Source organism: Hemitrygon akajei, chromosome 30 (genome assembly GCF_048418815.1).
Source record: "Hemitrygon akajei chromosome 30, sHemAka1.3, whole genome shotgun sequence".
Taxonomy (NCBI): Eukaryota; Metazoa; Chordata; class Chondrichthyes; order Myliobatiformes; family Dasyatidae; genus Hemitrygon; species Hemitrygon akajei.
The window spans coordinates 24,877,332-24,892,722 of NC_133153.1; the positions used below are offsets into that span (position 1 = coordinate 24,877,332).

The following is a 15,391-nucleotide window of genomic DNA, read 5'->3' on the forward strand; positions in this document are numbered from 1 at the left end:
AGTTTAATTTATTATCAAAGTATATAACTCTGAAGTTGTTCTTCTCCAGGGAGCCATGAAACCAAGAAAGAAGAACGGCAGCATATTCGACAACACCCAAATCCTCCTTTCCCGCATTAAAAAACGTGAATGATGGGGTGAAAATCACAGAATATTTAAAAAGTATAAGTCCATAGGCCAAGTCCATATCCAAAATGCAGAAAACCTGGGTAACGTTTTCCGGGTGCAGTGGCAGCTTCCTTCTCTGGCAGCAGAGCAACCTCACCAGCGATCAAAAGCCAGGCAGCTGGTGCTCACCTTCTGTATTCTCCTCGATGTTTCAATCTCCCTTGTCACTTTAATTGATGAAGTGGAACCTAACATCGGCTCGTGCTCCATCCTGCTCACCACAAGGTTCACGCACGCTGGCTCTTCCTCCCAGAATCCTCTCTTGCCTTGATGCTTTCAGTGATTTGTGCATTACCCCCCACCCCCTATTGTTTCTGTTGCCTTTTGAGAATGGTCTTTTAATTTGTCATTCCATATTAGTAACATGTAATATTTAGTTTGTTGATCAGCACTAAATTGTTCTTTGTAAATAAGCAATAAATATTAAGAACATAGTCTTTGAAAGTGAATCTATAGGTTTTGGGAGCAGTTCAGTTACGGAGTGAGTGAAGTTATCCCTGTGGTTCAAGAACCTGATGGTTAAGGGTAATAACTGCTCCTGAAACCGATGGTGTGAGTCATGAGACTCCTATACCACCTTGCTGGTGGCAGAAGCATGCAGGACCTGATTGGGGGTTCCTTGTGATGGGTGTTGCTTTCCTGTGGCAATGCTCCATGTGAATGTGCTCAATGGTGGGCAGGGTTTTATCTGTGTGGATATGGCCCAGTCCATCATCTTTTTGAAGGACTTTCCTTTCAAGGGTATTAGATGCATCACAGCCTAGTATGGAAGCACCAATCAATATACTGTCCTCCACACATCTATCGAGGTTAATAAAGGTAATAGATATGCAAATCTTCGCAAACTCCTGTGGTAGTAGCTGTGTCTTTGTAATTGCACTTGCGTGCTGAGCCCAGGATACATCCTCTGAAATGAATACACTGAGGAATTTAAAGCTGCTGACCCTCTTCACCACTGATCCCTCAGTGAGGACTGGCACATGGACCTCTGGTTTCCTCTTCCTGAAGTAGATCAGCTCTTTGGTCTTGCTGATAGTGAACAAGAGGTTGCTATTATAGTACTACTTGGCCAAATTTTCAGCCTGCCTCCTGCATGCTGATTCATCACCATGTTTGATTCTGCCTACAACAGTGGTGAAGTCGGCAAACTTTAATATGGGATTGGAGCTGTGCTTGGCCATAGTCATAAGTGTAAAGTGAGCCTATGCTGGTGGAGATTGTGGAGGAGATGTTGCCAATCTGAACTGACTGGTGTCTGCAAGTGAGGAAATTAAGGATCCAATTGCACAAGGAGGTATTGAGGCAAAGGCCTTGAAGCTTATTAATTAGTTTTGAGGGGATAGTGGTACTGAATGCTGAGATGTCGATAAAGAACATCTCTGCTGTCCCAGTGTTCCAGGGTTGAGTGAACAGCCTGTGAAATGGTATCTGTTGCGGAACTAATGCTTGGGTAGGCAAATTGGAGCAGATCCAAGTTGCTTCTCAGACAAGAGCTGATGGGTTTTAGAAAGGATCACTATGCAGTGAAGTGCTACTGGATGATAGTTACTGAGGCAGATTACCACATTCTTCTTGGGCTCTGTATAATTAAGGCCAGCTTGAAGCAGGTGGGTACCTCAGACTGCCAAAGCAAGAGGTTAAATATCTCAGTGAGTGCTCCAGCCAGTTGATCGTGTTGGTACTTGGCCAGGTACCCCATTGGGCTAGATGTTTTTCATGGGTTTGCCCTCCTGAAGGTTGCTCTCTTATCAGGCTCAGAAACTAAAGTTAGAGGTTCATCAGGGGCTAGGACTTTGCACAATCCTTTCCAGTAGTTGCTTTATTCATCTGCCCATCTGTTTCATGCCTGGTTAGTGGTCATTGGGTTTCTAATTGACTTGATGCCAACCTCAAAGAAACCTAATCTGTAGTTTTACTCGTTCTTGGCAGCTGACCTATTTCTGTTTAAAGTTGTAAATAGGTAAATGGGCCCTTGTGTTATGAAAATTTATTTTTTTGTAGAGTTTGCAAATCATGACCGGAGGCTTGAAATGTAGGATAAAATTTGAGGGTGCCTATCATTTTGAAATTCTGTGTTGTATTCTTAAATCAAAATTTGTGGGCTGCTTTATAATTCCAAAATGATGCTGAGTTGTAGATAGTTTCTATGGATGATGTTTTAAAGGAGAGTCACCACCAGAAATATTAAAACAGTGAGATTGCTTTTCTACAAAAGAAATTGATCCTCCAACAAATATACATTTTCCTTCCAACTTTCAATTTTCTTTCCATCCCCTCTTTCTCTTCCATCCCCATACATCCCAGAAACATTAAGAATGTGAAAATTAGCAGTTAGCAGTTGGATAAGTAGATGACTTTTAAGTAAAATTATGTTTACGTTTTATTATTGTGCATTCTCTTATTCCACCTGTTCAATCTGCAGCAAGCTTTTTCCATCTGTCATTGTCATACAGTATATTTTGCTATCGCTAATTTTGAAGAATGCTAGCATTAAAAGTTTGCTGATTTCTGCTCATGACTACCTTTCAATGTTCCATTCTTCAAAATAAATAGATGTAACATGAGTTCTATCAATGTGCATTTCATCACCAGCATATTTCATCTGCAGTTGCGAGTACATGTGGTTTCAAAAAATGCTGCTTTAATCTTTTAATACTAAATCTCAACTAAAATCCTCAGAACTAAATACTGATGTACTTTTTAGATTGTGGCATTTAACACATTGGTTATCTGCCAGTTTGCAAATAGTTGAATTGATTTGAGAAACTTGAGCATAGTAAATGTGTAGCAAAACATCTGAGCATGGTTCAAGTAAAAATATATCTCAGTGCTGATTATATATTGGATGGAATATTATCCAATCTAATAAGGAATTATGCATAAAATATTATGCCTGTCAGAAATGTTGGCATTGTACAAGTAGAATATGTGAATTTGAGAGCTCTAAGATTTAGTAAATGTTTTTTTAAAGTTAAGTCTAATCCAAAGCATGCAAATATGTATTGAAGTGGGAAAATCGTCAAAACATGAAAGAAAATGATAAACAGCTTCAAGTCTGATGTGAATATTAAAGTCTTGTAATCAGTATCAGGTTTATTATCACCGACATGTGCTGTGAAATTTGTTAACTTGGCAGCAGCAGTTCAATGCAATGTATAATCTAGCAAAGAGAAAAAAAAATAATAAATAAACAAGTAAATCAATTATATATATTGAATAGATTTTTTAAAATGTGCAAAAACAGAAATAATGTATATTTTTTTTAAAAAGTAAGGTAGTGTCCACAGCTGCAATGTCCATTTAGGAAGTGGATGGCGGAGGGGAAGAAGCTGTTCCAGAATCACTGAGTGTGTGCCTTTAGGCTTCTGTACCTCTTACCTGATGGTAACAGTGAGCAAAGGGCATGCCCTGGGTGCCTGAAGTCCTTAATAATGGATGCTGCCTTTCTGAGACACCATTCCCTAAAGATGTCCTGGGTACTTTGTTGGCTAGTGCCCAAGATGGAGCTGACTAGACTTAAAACCTTCTACAGCTTCTTTCGGTCCTGTGCAGTAGCCCCTCCGTACCAGACAGTGATGCAGCCTGTCAGAATGCTCTATAGTTGTACCATGGAGAAGTTTTTGAGTGTATTTGTTGACATGCCAGATCTCTTCGAACTCCTAATAAAATATAGCTGCTGTCTTGCCTCCTTTATAACTATATCGATATGTTCGGAGCAGGTTAGATCCTCAGAGATCTTGACACTGAGGAACTTGAAACTGCTCACTTTCTTCACTTCTGATCCCTCTTAGGATTAGTATGTGCTCTTTTGTCACCCTTCCTGAAATCCACAATCAGCTCTTTTGTCTTACTGACGTTGAGTGCCAGGTTGTTGCTGCGGCACCATCTCACTAGTTGGCATATTTCACTCCTGTATGCCCTTTCGTCACCACCTGAGATTCTACCAACAATGGTTGTATCATCAGCAAATTTGTAGATGGTATTTGAGCTATGCTTAGCCACACAGTCGTGTGTATACAGAGAGTAAAGCAGTGGGCTAAGCACATACCCCGAGGTGCGCCAGTGTTGATTGTCAGCAAGGAGAATATATTATCACCAATCTGCACAGACTATGGTCTTCTGGTTATGAAGTGGAGGATCCAATTGCGGAGGGAGGTATAGAGGCCCAGGTTCTGCAACTTCTCAATCAGGATTGTGGGAATGATGGTATTAAATACTGAGCTATAGTTGATGAACAGCATCCTGACATTGGTGCTTGTGTTGTCTAGGTGGTCTAAAGCCATGTGAAGAGCCATTGAGATTGCATCTGCTTGTTGACCTATTGTGGTGAAAGGCAAATTACAATGGGTCCAGGTCCTTGTTAGTCATAACCAACCTCTCAAAGCATTTAATCAGTGTCAATGTGAGTACTACTGGTCGAGTCGTTAAGGCAGCCCACAGTATTCTTCTAGAGCAATGGTATGATAGTTATCTTTTTTTTTTGAAGCAATTGGGAACTTCTGCCCGTAGCAATGAGAGGTTGAAAATGTCCTGAATACTCCCGCTAGCTGATGGGCTAAGCTGCAATGTAATAAGATGATTTGGCACAATGACAAGTGGTTACAAGAGTAGTAAATTGTAAATATTATGTTTTGCAATTGACGCAAGCTTTGTAATGAATATTTGGGTTCTAAAATGTTTTGGGAAATGGAATTGCTTGGAATTAACATTTGACTGCTAATTAAAATGACGTTAAACACGAATGAAACTGTGCAAATCTAAGTTTGCATAAGCATTGGAGCTATGAAGCTGAATTTGGTGCTCTGTACCGTGTGCAACTATTTCTCGTTGGATGTTGGTCTTGATTGGGTTTGATTATTTTTCATATTCTTCAACAGTAGTAAGCAGTGTCCTGCATTGGTTCGATTTGACATTCTTTTTGTTACAATCTCTGACTTTGCTGTAAGAGGCAAAGTTCAGAAAAAATTATCAAAGAATCTATGTCACCATATACCACCCTGGAGATTCATTTTCCAGCTAGCATTCACAGTGGAACGAAGAAATACAACAGAATCGGTGAAGGAACTACATACGCACTCAGACAACCAACCAATGTGCAAATGGCAAATAAAAAAATACAGTAATACTGAACAAGAGTTGTAGAGTCCTTGAAAGTGAGTCCATGGGTTGTGGAATCAGTTCACTGTTGAGGTCAGTGAAGTTATTCATGCTGGTTCAGGAGCCTGATGGTAGAAGGGTAATAATTGTTCCTGAATCTGGTGGTGCGGGACCTTAGGCTTCTGTACTTCATTCCTGAATGCAACAGTGGGAAGAGAGCATGGCCTGGATGGGTGGGTATCCGTGATGGAAACTGCTTTCTTGCGGTAGCGCTTCTTAGATGTGCTCAAAGGTGGGAACTCAAACAGATTTGAAGTCTCAGTCAAGCCTCTCCTTAAAGCCGCTTGTCAGTGGCTTGATCATCTGTTGGTGTTCTACAAATTTGGTCTTATTTAAAGCTTAACTTTTCTGAATACCTAAGAATAATTTCTGGTATAACATGACCTACTGGGACACCAATGTGTACTTGGAATAATGGACTTCTATCCATTGTAATTTTAAATTATTTGTTTGACACACTTTAGGAAGGGATGTGAGAATTGACTGTGATATGATGCCAGATGTTGGGATTGAGTAATACAAAGATTTAATCATTTGCAGGCTATACCCTGTTTATTGTTTTGTTCAGTATTAAAGTACTGGCAGTTGTTGAATTTCTAACTTAAAATTTAAGGTTAAATTGGCAGTCATCAATATTTAAAGCAGCAGAGTTGTTATGATTCCTTTTGTCAATGTAGGAGCACATGATTTTTTATTTTTTTGCTTGAAGATTAGTTCAGCTGTTTATAAATGTATTAGAAGTAATTATTGTTAAATGATATTTTCAATAAAGCAGCGCATTGGAAACTGAACATTTAGTCCTTATGCTGTTTTATAAGCCTCAAAAGGACAATTTTGTTGTTTCAAGTTGGATCCTTTCATATTTGGTTGCTCCAGTGTTTTAAAACCAAAGTTTGCCTATTTTGCTGGGCCAGATTGTAAAGGTCAGGTTGTCGGGGCCAGGGGCAAGGGACGGGCCAGTGTTCAGCTCGCTGCTCCGTAAGGTTTATTCATCATTGTGCTGATCTGAGGCTGTGGCCCGCAACTATCGAGCTCCTAGATCGGCTACAGTGATAGCTGGCTTTGTGTCTGTGAGCTTACTTTTGTGAACTTCAGTTCTGAATGTTTTTTACTTTTATTGTTTGCACTATTTGTTTCTCCCCCACCCCACCCCCCGCACATTGGGTATTTGACGGACTTTTTTTAATGGGTTCTGTTGAGTTTAGTGGCTGCCTGTAAGGAAATAATTCTCAAGGTTGTATATAGTATACACATTTTGATAATGTATTTTAATTGCAATGTACAGAAATAGGAGAAACCATATTATGTAGAGTAAGATTCAATAAAAGTGGTCTTAACTAGATAGGAGATAGTAAAAGTCCATGATGCCATTCAAAGTTCCCCCTCTAAGTAGTACTGAATCTCACAACTCTATCACAGCTTTGGCCTGTGGCAATTCTTGAATTAGCCAGCTGAAGGCCATCAGGGAAAATGCCTGCAAGTCTTATGGTAATGTGTAAGGCATATATGTCAAACTCAAGGCCCGCGGGCCAAATCCAGCCCGCGGTGGAATTATCTCTGGCCCGCGAGATAATATCTAATTACTATTAAAGCTGGCCCCAGTAATCGAAGCGCTTATGGCATATGATATGGCTAATGCTGAGTTTATTCAGGTACCAGGTTTTCAGGGTTTTTAGTGTTTATTCGGCAGTTTTGCTCGGCAGTCTTCTTCATAAGAAACGGAATTTGTAAAGTGAAACACTTTGTAGTTATAGCAGAGACTGAGACATATGAGAGCAGGCTGAAAAATCGGAGGCAACGAAAGCTGCGTTCGCACGCGTTCGACTGATCCGGCCCGCATGAAGCTGCATTTTGCTCAATCCGGCCCGTGACCTAAAATGAGTTTGACACCCCTGGTGTAAGGTGTATGGTAAAATAGAGCCTTTCTCTGTAATCTTCCACTGCTGTGGAGATTATAAAGAAATTGTGTTGAGGGTAGGTAGTAGGGCAAGGTCAGTGTCTTCATGATATTAATTTAAATTGTGCAATTTTGTTTACTGCTAAGTAGTTATGGTATTGGTCTCATTTGGGAAGTTAACTGACATTTTCCTTTAAATGGGACAGATTGACAGCTTACTCAATAGGTTATAAAATTAGGATAATTGACTAAATCATGCAAATAAGTATAAATAACTTTCAAAATGGTAAATAGATGCAGTGGAGTGTGGCAAGGGTCAGTGATTAGGTGAATCATTAATTACCTTGTATTGCAAAAGAACATAATATTTAAGTTTGTCGACAATACAAAACATGGTTGTAAGGATGTCATTGAAGTTACCAAGTGATAAATGAGACAATGGTGAATGGAGTATACTGTGGAGAAGTGTGGGATTATTGGCTGGTAGAATGTGAACATTCTTGATTATTTGGTGTTCTGAAGCATTGTGGTCTTGCAGGTTCAAAAGGTATACAGGTACAGCAAGCAGTTAGAAAGGCACCACCATTCTATACAAGGAAAAGTCTTGCAGCAGTTGTAAAGGGCCTAGAGTACTTTGGTAGTTTTTGTCTTTTAATTGATGATTTGTGTCTATGGTTTAGATTCTTTTGGATGCAAAAGCTTTTCATAGGTCCACGTTCTCTAGAGAAGAGTTGATCGCAATGAAATGTACACTGCCTATATAAAAATATTCCTCCACCACTCCCATCCCAGGAGTTTTCATGTTTTACACCATTGACTCCCAGTGGATTTAATTTGGCTTTTTTTTGACACTGATCAACAGAAAGACTTTCGTGTCAGAGTGAATACAGATCTCTACAAAGTAATCTAAATTATGAATATAAAATACAATTATTGATTGCATAAGTATTCACCCCCCCCCCCTTTTTTTTAATGTGACACACCAAATCAGCACTGTTGCAGCCAATTGCTTTCAGGAGTCGCATAAATTAGTTAAATGGAGATCTGTTTTTTGAGACCTGTGTGCAGTCAAGGTGTTTCAATTGTTTATAGTAAAAAATACACCTGTATCTAGGAGGTCCAATTGTTGGTGAGTCAGTATTCTGGCATAAACTGCACCATGGAGATAAAGGAACACTCCAAGTAACTCCGAGAAAAGATTATTGAAAAGCAAAGTCAGGAGATGGAAACTTTTTTGTATCCAAGTCACTGGATACCCTTTGGAGTACAATCAAGTAGTTAAGAAATGGAAAGAATATGGCACAGCTATAAATCTGCCTAGACTAAGGTGTCTTAAAAAAAATTGAGTGACTGTGCAAGAAGAGGACTAATGAGGGAGGCCACCAAGAGACCTATAACTCTGGAGGAATTACAAGCTTCGGTAGCTGAGATGGGAGAGACTACATGTAATAACTGTTCCCTAGGTGCTTCACCAATTACAGCTTTATGGGAGAGTGACAAAGAGAAAGCTACTGTTGTGTGGGGGGCGGGTGGGAGGGGACTCACAGAGATCTTGGCTAGAGTTTGCCAGAAGGCCTGTGTAAGACTGAAATTAGTTGGAAAGTTCTATGCTCTGAAACCAAAATTGAGCTTTTTGGCCATGAGACTAACACTGCACATCATCAAAAACACACCATCCCTACTGTGAAGCATGGTGGTGACTGCATCGTGCTGTGGGGATGTTTCACTGCAGCAGGCCCTGGAAGGCTTGTGAAGGTAGAGGGTAAGATGAATGCAGTAAGATACAGGGAAATCCTAGAGGGAAAACCTGATGCAGTCTGCAAGAGACCTGCGACTTGGGATCTATCTTCCAGCAAGACAATGACCGCAAGCTTCAAGCCAAAGCTATACAAGAATGGCTTTAAAACAATAAAGTTAATGTCCTGGAGTAGCCAAGTCAGACCTCAATCCAATTGAGAATTTGTGGCTGGACTTGAAAAGGGCTGTACTTGCAATCTGACAGAGCTTGAGCAGTTTTGCAAAGAAGAATGGGAGAAAAATGTGGTGTCCAGATGTACAAAGCTGATAGAGACCTATCCCCACACACTCACACTGCCAAAGGTACATCTACTAAATACTGACTTAAAGGAGGTGATTAATTATGCAATCAATTACTTTGTTTAATAATTGTAATTTAGACCAACTTGTAGAAATTTGTTTTCACATTGACACTTAAGAGTCTTTTCTGTTGATCAGTGTCAAAAAAGCCAAATTAAGTCCACTGTGATTCAATGTTTTAAAACAATAAAACATGAAAGCTTTCAAAGGGTGAATACTTTTTATAGGCACTGTGTGTCTTTAAGAGCATTGCCAATGAGCTTGCCTTTTCTCTGGCAGGGAAATTTGGAACTGGGGGTTGTAACTTTAAGATTGTTCAGGTATTTGGATGGGATTTTTATCTCGTGGCTTGTGAATTTTTGGAATTGTATCTGATAAAACCATGGATGTTCATTCACGAGTGAGCTCAAGGTGTGCCATTTGCTCTCACTTGTACTCGGATTTTTCAAATTTTCATTTCTGGGAAGCTTTGTATTGGTTTAAAATCTTTACTCTGTTTAAAATCTGTTTACTTGGTAGAAATTACAGTTGGTTAAAGATTGAATTGTTATATTGTTTCAGAATAAAGTGATATAATTGCTACTGAAAAGATGGCTGTGCCGTTCAAAAAGGATCTGGAGAAGTATAAAGATATTGATGAGGATGAACTTCTTGGCAAACTGAGTGAAGAGGAATTGAAACAGCTGGAAAATACCCTTGAGGAACTGGATCCAGAGGTGGGTTTGGAATTTTTGACACTTTCCATAGCATGTTTGGGCCATGTGGCTCTTCACAAATAAAGCTAAATGGTTTTGGAAAGAAATTTGTGATCTTTCGTTACCAGAAATATCTTTTGAACAACAGTACAAGCCATGTTTTAAACTGTTGAATGAAATTTTACAATTGGGTACTGAAGGGCTGCAGGTTGTGCATTATGATGCACAAACTTAATACTGGAGAGGAGTTTTTTTTTATTACTTTGCATTGCATTTGTTCCCATTCTGTCACCGACCTACGGAAGCCACCTGGTTTCAACATCTTTCCAAATGTTTCCGCACATTGTATTTGTGATTTTAAAAAAAATTCGGAGCATTATGTGCGCACCTTCATCATATTGGTTATAGATGAGTACCAAGTAGCTTTTTTAGTCTGTTTATACATTTACCTTAATCACCTTCCAAAATTCACTATCTGCTCCTTCCAGCAAATGTCCACTCTTAGTTGTAGCTTTTGGTCCTTTTCATCAGTGTCAAGGGTTTTGTCATGAACTTAAATTAGTTTGGTGGAGGAAGAATATAGTGTAACTCACTGTAAAGTGTTTAATGAGCCATAAATAAGTTGAGAAGTTTGGGGAAGTAAACTCAAGGTTCTCTACAGTGTAAAATGTTTCCTTTGTTCATGAGGGAACTACAAATAGCAATATAATGTTTGAAATTTTATTTTTGAAATTGTTGCGGGGAGCTGCAATGAGGAAAACTTCACCTGCCAATGATATGCTTATGTAGAAGTGTCTTAAGGTACAATGCACATGGTCCTTAAGATGCTTAATCCACAAACACTTTGTCAGTGTAAAGGTAATGGGTAAACAATGGATAGCTCTATTGGATAAAGTTACAAATTGATGGTAGACCAAATGAACTTGTGTAGTATAGTCAATTGTTAGCTTTTTTCCTTATCAACTTCAAATCAAACATTTTTATCCAAAATATATGTGCAATATGTATGTGTGTGCATGTGTTCTGATTGCAGTCGGAAATCTAGCTTTTCAAGTCTTATTTATGAAGACTGACATTTTTTTAGAACCTACAACAGCACAGGAAGTCTCTTTGGCCTGTGATGTGTTGGACTAATTAAGCTAATGATTCCAAATTAATCTTTGCCTGCACATTTTCTGTATCCGTGCATTCTCTATATATTCACTGGCTTATCTAGCTGTTGTATCTGTCTCCATCTATCACTACTGGTAGCATATTTCAAGCATCCAACCCCTGAGATTTAAAAAAAAACTTGTCCCAAATATCTCCAACTTTTTCCTAGTCTTAAATGATGCCACACTTTGACAGGGAGGGGAAGAGGTACTGGCTCTCTATTTACGCCTCTATTTTTATATCATTTCTGCATTTCTCCTCTTGGCCCCTAGCACCTCAGAGAAAACAACTCCAGTTTATCCAACCTCTCCTTGTAGCACCTGCTCTCTAATCTTGGCAGTATCCTGGTAAAGCCCCTCTGCATCTTTTACAATGCCTGTACATCCTTATAGTGGGGTAACCAGAATAAAATCCAGTTATCCAAATGTGGCATACCAGTTTTATAAAACTGCAGTATAATTTCTTGACAGTTGAACTCAGTGCCTTGACTAATAATGGCAAGCAAGCTGTACCCCTCCTTTACCATTCTGTTAACTTGTTCGGCCACCTGAGGGAGTTATGGACTTGGACCCCAGGATGTCTGTGTAAATGCTATTTAGGATCCTGACATTAACTGTACTTTCACTTTGCATTAGCTTTACCAATGTGCAATACGTCTCACTTGACCAGATCAATATCTGCAACAGATCCATATCCTTTGGCAGTTTTCTACTCTATTCACAAAACCAGCTACCAACATCCATGTTTTATCCAGGTAATATTATAAACAGCATAAGTCCCAGTATGAATACCTGTGTAATATCACTAGTGAGACCTCCTGTCACTGACCTCCACGTCCTTGGCGAATGCTAACCTAAAATACTCAAGACCTTATCTACATCCTTCGCCTCAAAGCACATTCCTCCTTTGTCCTTGATTTGTCCTACTCCCTGCTTAGTTAGTTATTTTCTTGCTCTTGGTGTGTGTGTGTGTGTGTGTGTGTGTGTATAGAGGGAGAGAGAGAGAGAGAGACACACACACACACAAACAACCCCCTTGGGATTCTAGAATCCTATTTTCCAAGGATTTTTCATGGCCGTACTTGGCTCTCATGATCTCTCCCCGAATCCTTTCCTGGCGTTATATTCCTTGGGATCTGTTTGATTATATTTTCTTAAATTTAATTTTGCTTCCTTTTACTTGACTACATTCTCCCTCTCTCATCAAAGGCTCCCTTACCTTGCTATCTAACGCAGCTGTGATATTGTTCCTGATTAGTAGTGCAAATCCTCCCCTTTATATCTATCACATCTGAAACATCCAAACCTTGAAACGGTTAAGCAGGTATTTCTGCCACTGCTCAACCAAGTCTCTGAAGTTCCTTGCATAGACCCATGCTGTTATTAGCTCATAAATAATACTTAAAATAAGTACACTTAACCTTTATGTCTAGTATGTATATTGCCTGTCTTTAGACTTGCTGGTCATGATATCTACCTTCCCCTCAATTTTTTCAGTTTCTAATGTTCTGGTTCCCATTCTCCTCCCCAGCAGTTAATTTAAACGCTGCTGAGCAGTGCTGGTGTGCCTCAGTGCTAGAATATTCGTTGCACTTGTTGCCCTTGTTGAAGTTACCCCAGCCTCATGTTTCGTAGCCATGTATTGATTTGTGGTATCTTTCTATTCCTGTTCTCATTAGCACATAACACCAAGAGTAATCTGGAGATTCCCACCATTATTCCTGCTTTTCAGACTCCTTCCTAATTTTACTGGTGGCATTTTTCCTATTCTCAGCATCACTTTGCATTAAAGTAAGGTTGGTGTGAGAACATTAAATTATAGGAGAGCAGATATCCTGATGTTTCTTACTCTGCAAGTTAGAGATAGGATTGGGAGGATGCCAAAGGAGTTGAGCAAAGAGTGGATGGAATTGTTCATAACCTAACACTCGCCAAAATTTAAAAGCTGAAGTTTCTGATCTTCTCTGAATGTTTTTGGCTATATACATGTATTTTGTTTAGACTTGTAAGATATTATTTTCTCTGCCACTTTAGCATGCACTCCTGCCAGCAGGCTATCGTCAGAAGGACCAGACTGTTAAATCCCCAACAGGCCCCTTTAATAGAGAACAGCTTCTCTTATTCTTGGAGAAAGAGGCCTTGGAATACAAAGATAGAGAAGATTTTGTGCCTTTCACTGGAGAGAAAAAAGGTACAGTGCTCAACTTGAGTTCAGATTTTCACATTTTTTGCATGTTTGCATCTTTGAGGGATTTAATGAAAGGATTTGAAAGTTTTTAACTTTTTCAATCTTGTGTCTGTAAATTAAGCATAGATACTAGAGCAAGCTCAAGAATTTTATTTAATCTTATCAAAATATTCAAATCCTCCCTTGTGAACTTTAAAAATTTGAATGTCAAATTTCAGCATAATTAGAAACTGAAAGTCATGTTCTGTGAATTTTTGCTTTACAATATTGTTAGAATTAACATCTTAAAGAATTCAATCCTTAAGATTTGCTGTTTATTTTAAATGGTGAACTGTAGGCATTTGTATTTTATTAAGACCAAGAACCCCTGAAAAGGAGCATAATATTTTGTGATGGAAACTGCGTAGTTCCTGCTGCAAATCAAACATAATTATTGATTAACAAAAACATACTTGGGTACATAATATCCAAATGAGAGGGTTTTGATACATTCCTGTTATGCATCAGGCATGCTAATTACAGTATATAGATGTGTTGTAATTGAGGAAAATATTTTTAAAAGGATAATGGGACTTGAGGTGGTTAATCCTCATTTAGGATATTTTTTTCTGTTGGCAGCAGTTTGGGGTCTTTTTAGCTTTTGGATGAGTTTGTGTAGAAGTAGATCTAATATTGAGCAATTGGGAAATGCCAGAGAACTACATATTTAATTTAAATGCATATTTCATGCTCTTCCAAGTAATTGACTGTAGAATAGCACTGGCATTTCCAACCAGCAGTGTTGCCAGATATGCCTGCTGTTAAGAGTAACCTTCCCATGACAGTAGGCTGCTCTTGTATACAAGTATACTGCAAGCAGTCTATTTCAGGGGTCTCTGAAATAAATGCCTTAATGAAAACCAAATATTTATCATGTACTATCTTTAAAAAAATCTAAACAGGATGAAAACCATGCGTATTTACAAATGCAGGCCATGCTAAGCTTTGATTCTTAAGTACCAACTTAATTTCTACATAAGTTAATAAAGAAAAGACCTTTTCTCATGTGAATTTTAATGCTAGTAATAACTAACCTTCCTAAACACACTTCATAATTCTCTTCAATAGAATCTTTCCAGAATGATTGAGGCTTTAAGACACTAGTCAGGCTGCATTTGGAGTATTGCCAACAGTTTTGGGCCCCATATCTCAAAAGATGTGCTCTCATTGGAGAGAGTCCAGAGGAGGTTCACGAGGATGATTCCAGGAATGAAGGGGTTAACATTGGCAACTTTGAGTCTGTACTCACTGGAAATTAGAAGAATGCAGGAGAATCTCATTGAAACTTACCGAATGTTGAAAGGACTAGATAGTTTGGATGTGGAGAGGATGTTTTCTCTGGTGGGTGTATCTAGAACTGGAGGGCACAGTCTCAAAATTGAGGGGTGACATTTTAGAACAGAGATAAGGAGGAATTTTCTTAGCTAGAGTATAGCAAATTTGTGGAATGCTCTGCCACAGACTGCAGTGGAGGCAAAGTCCATGGGTATATTTAAGTTGGAAGTTGATAGTTTCCTGATCAGTCAGGGCACCAAAGGTTATGGTGAGTAGGCAGGTGTATGGGGTTGAGTGGGATCCAGGGTCAGCCATAACGGAATGGCAGAGCAGACTCTGGGCTGAATGGCCTAACTCAGCTCTTGTATCTTATGGATCAGGCATTTGGTTGTGTGTGTTTTTTTTTCAAGCTTTTTAAAAATGTCTGTTATTAGGTTAGAATGTTGAGAATGAAGAAAATGTCTTTAATAGCAAATCCTTCTGTATAATTTTATATTCCTGAAGTGAAAAAGTGCATCTAAACATTAATTTTAGCTGTATTTTAATGTAAATGAATGTTACTTAAAGTACTAGTTAGTTAAAATGCTTTGAGACCACTTAGATTTTATTTTAGTTCCTAGTGCTTTCCTAATTGTGGAATATAAATTAATTTTACAAACCGTTCAATGGCTAACATGCAAGAACACAAATTTTAAAATATAAAGCACACTGCTGATTCCTGCAC

The 15,391-nt window shown here is 38.8% G+C and overlaps 1 protein-coding gene across 4 annotated transcripts in view; it reads left to right on the top strand.

The window, feature by feature from the left end:
• tmod2 (tropomodulin 2) overlaps window positions 1–15,391 on the top strand; it is a 105,766-nt gene that overhangs the window by 65,609 nt on the left and 24,766 nt on the right. For all 4 annotated transcript variants that reach the window (XM_073033147.1, XM_073033146.1, XM_073033145.1 and 1 more), the window contains exons 2-3: window positions 9,881–10,035; window positions 13,200–13,356. In XM_073033147.1, coding sequence (XP_072889248.1) covers window positions 9,910–10,035; window positions 13,200–13,356 — 283 coding nt within the window. In that variant the 5' untranslated portion in view covers window positions 9,881–9,909. The remainder of the gene's footprint in view (window positions 1–9,880; window positions 10,036–13,199; window positions 13,357–15,391) is intronic.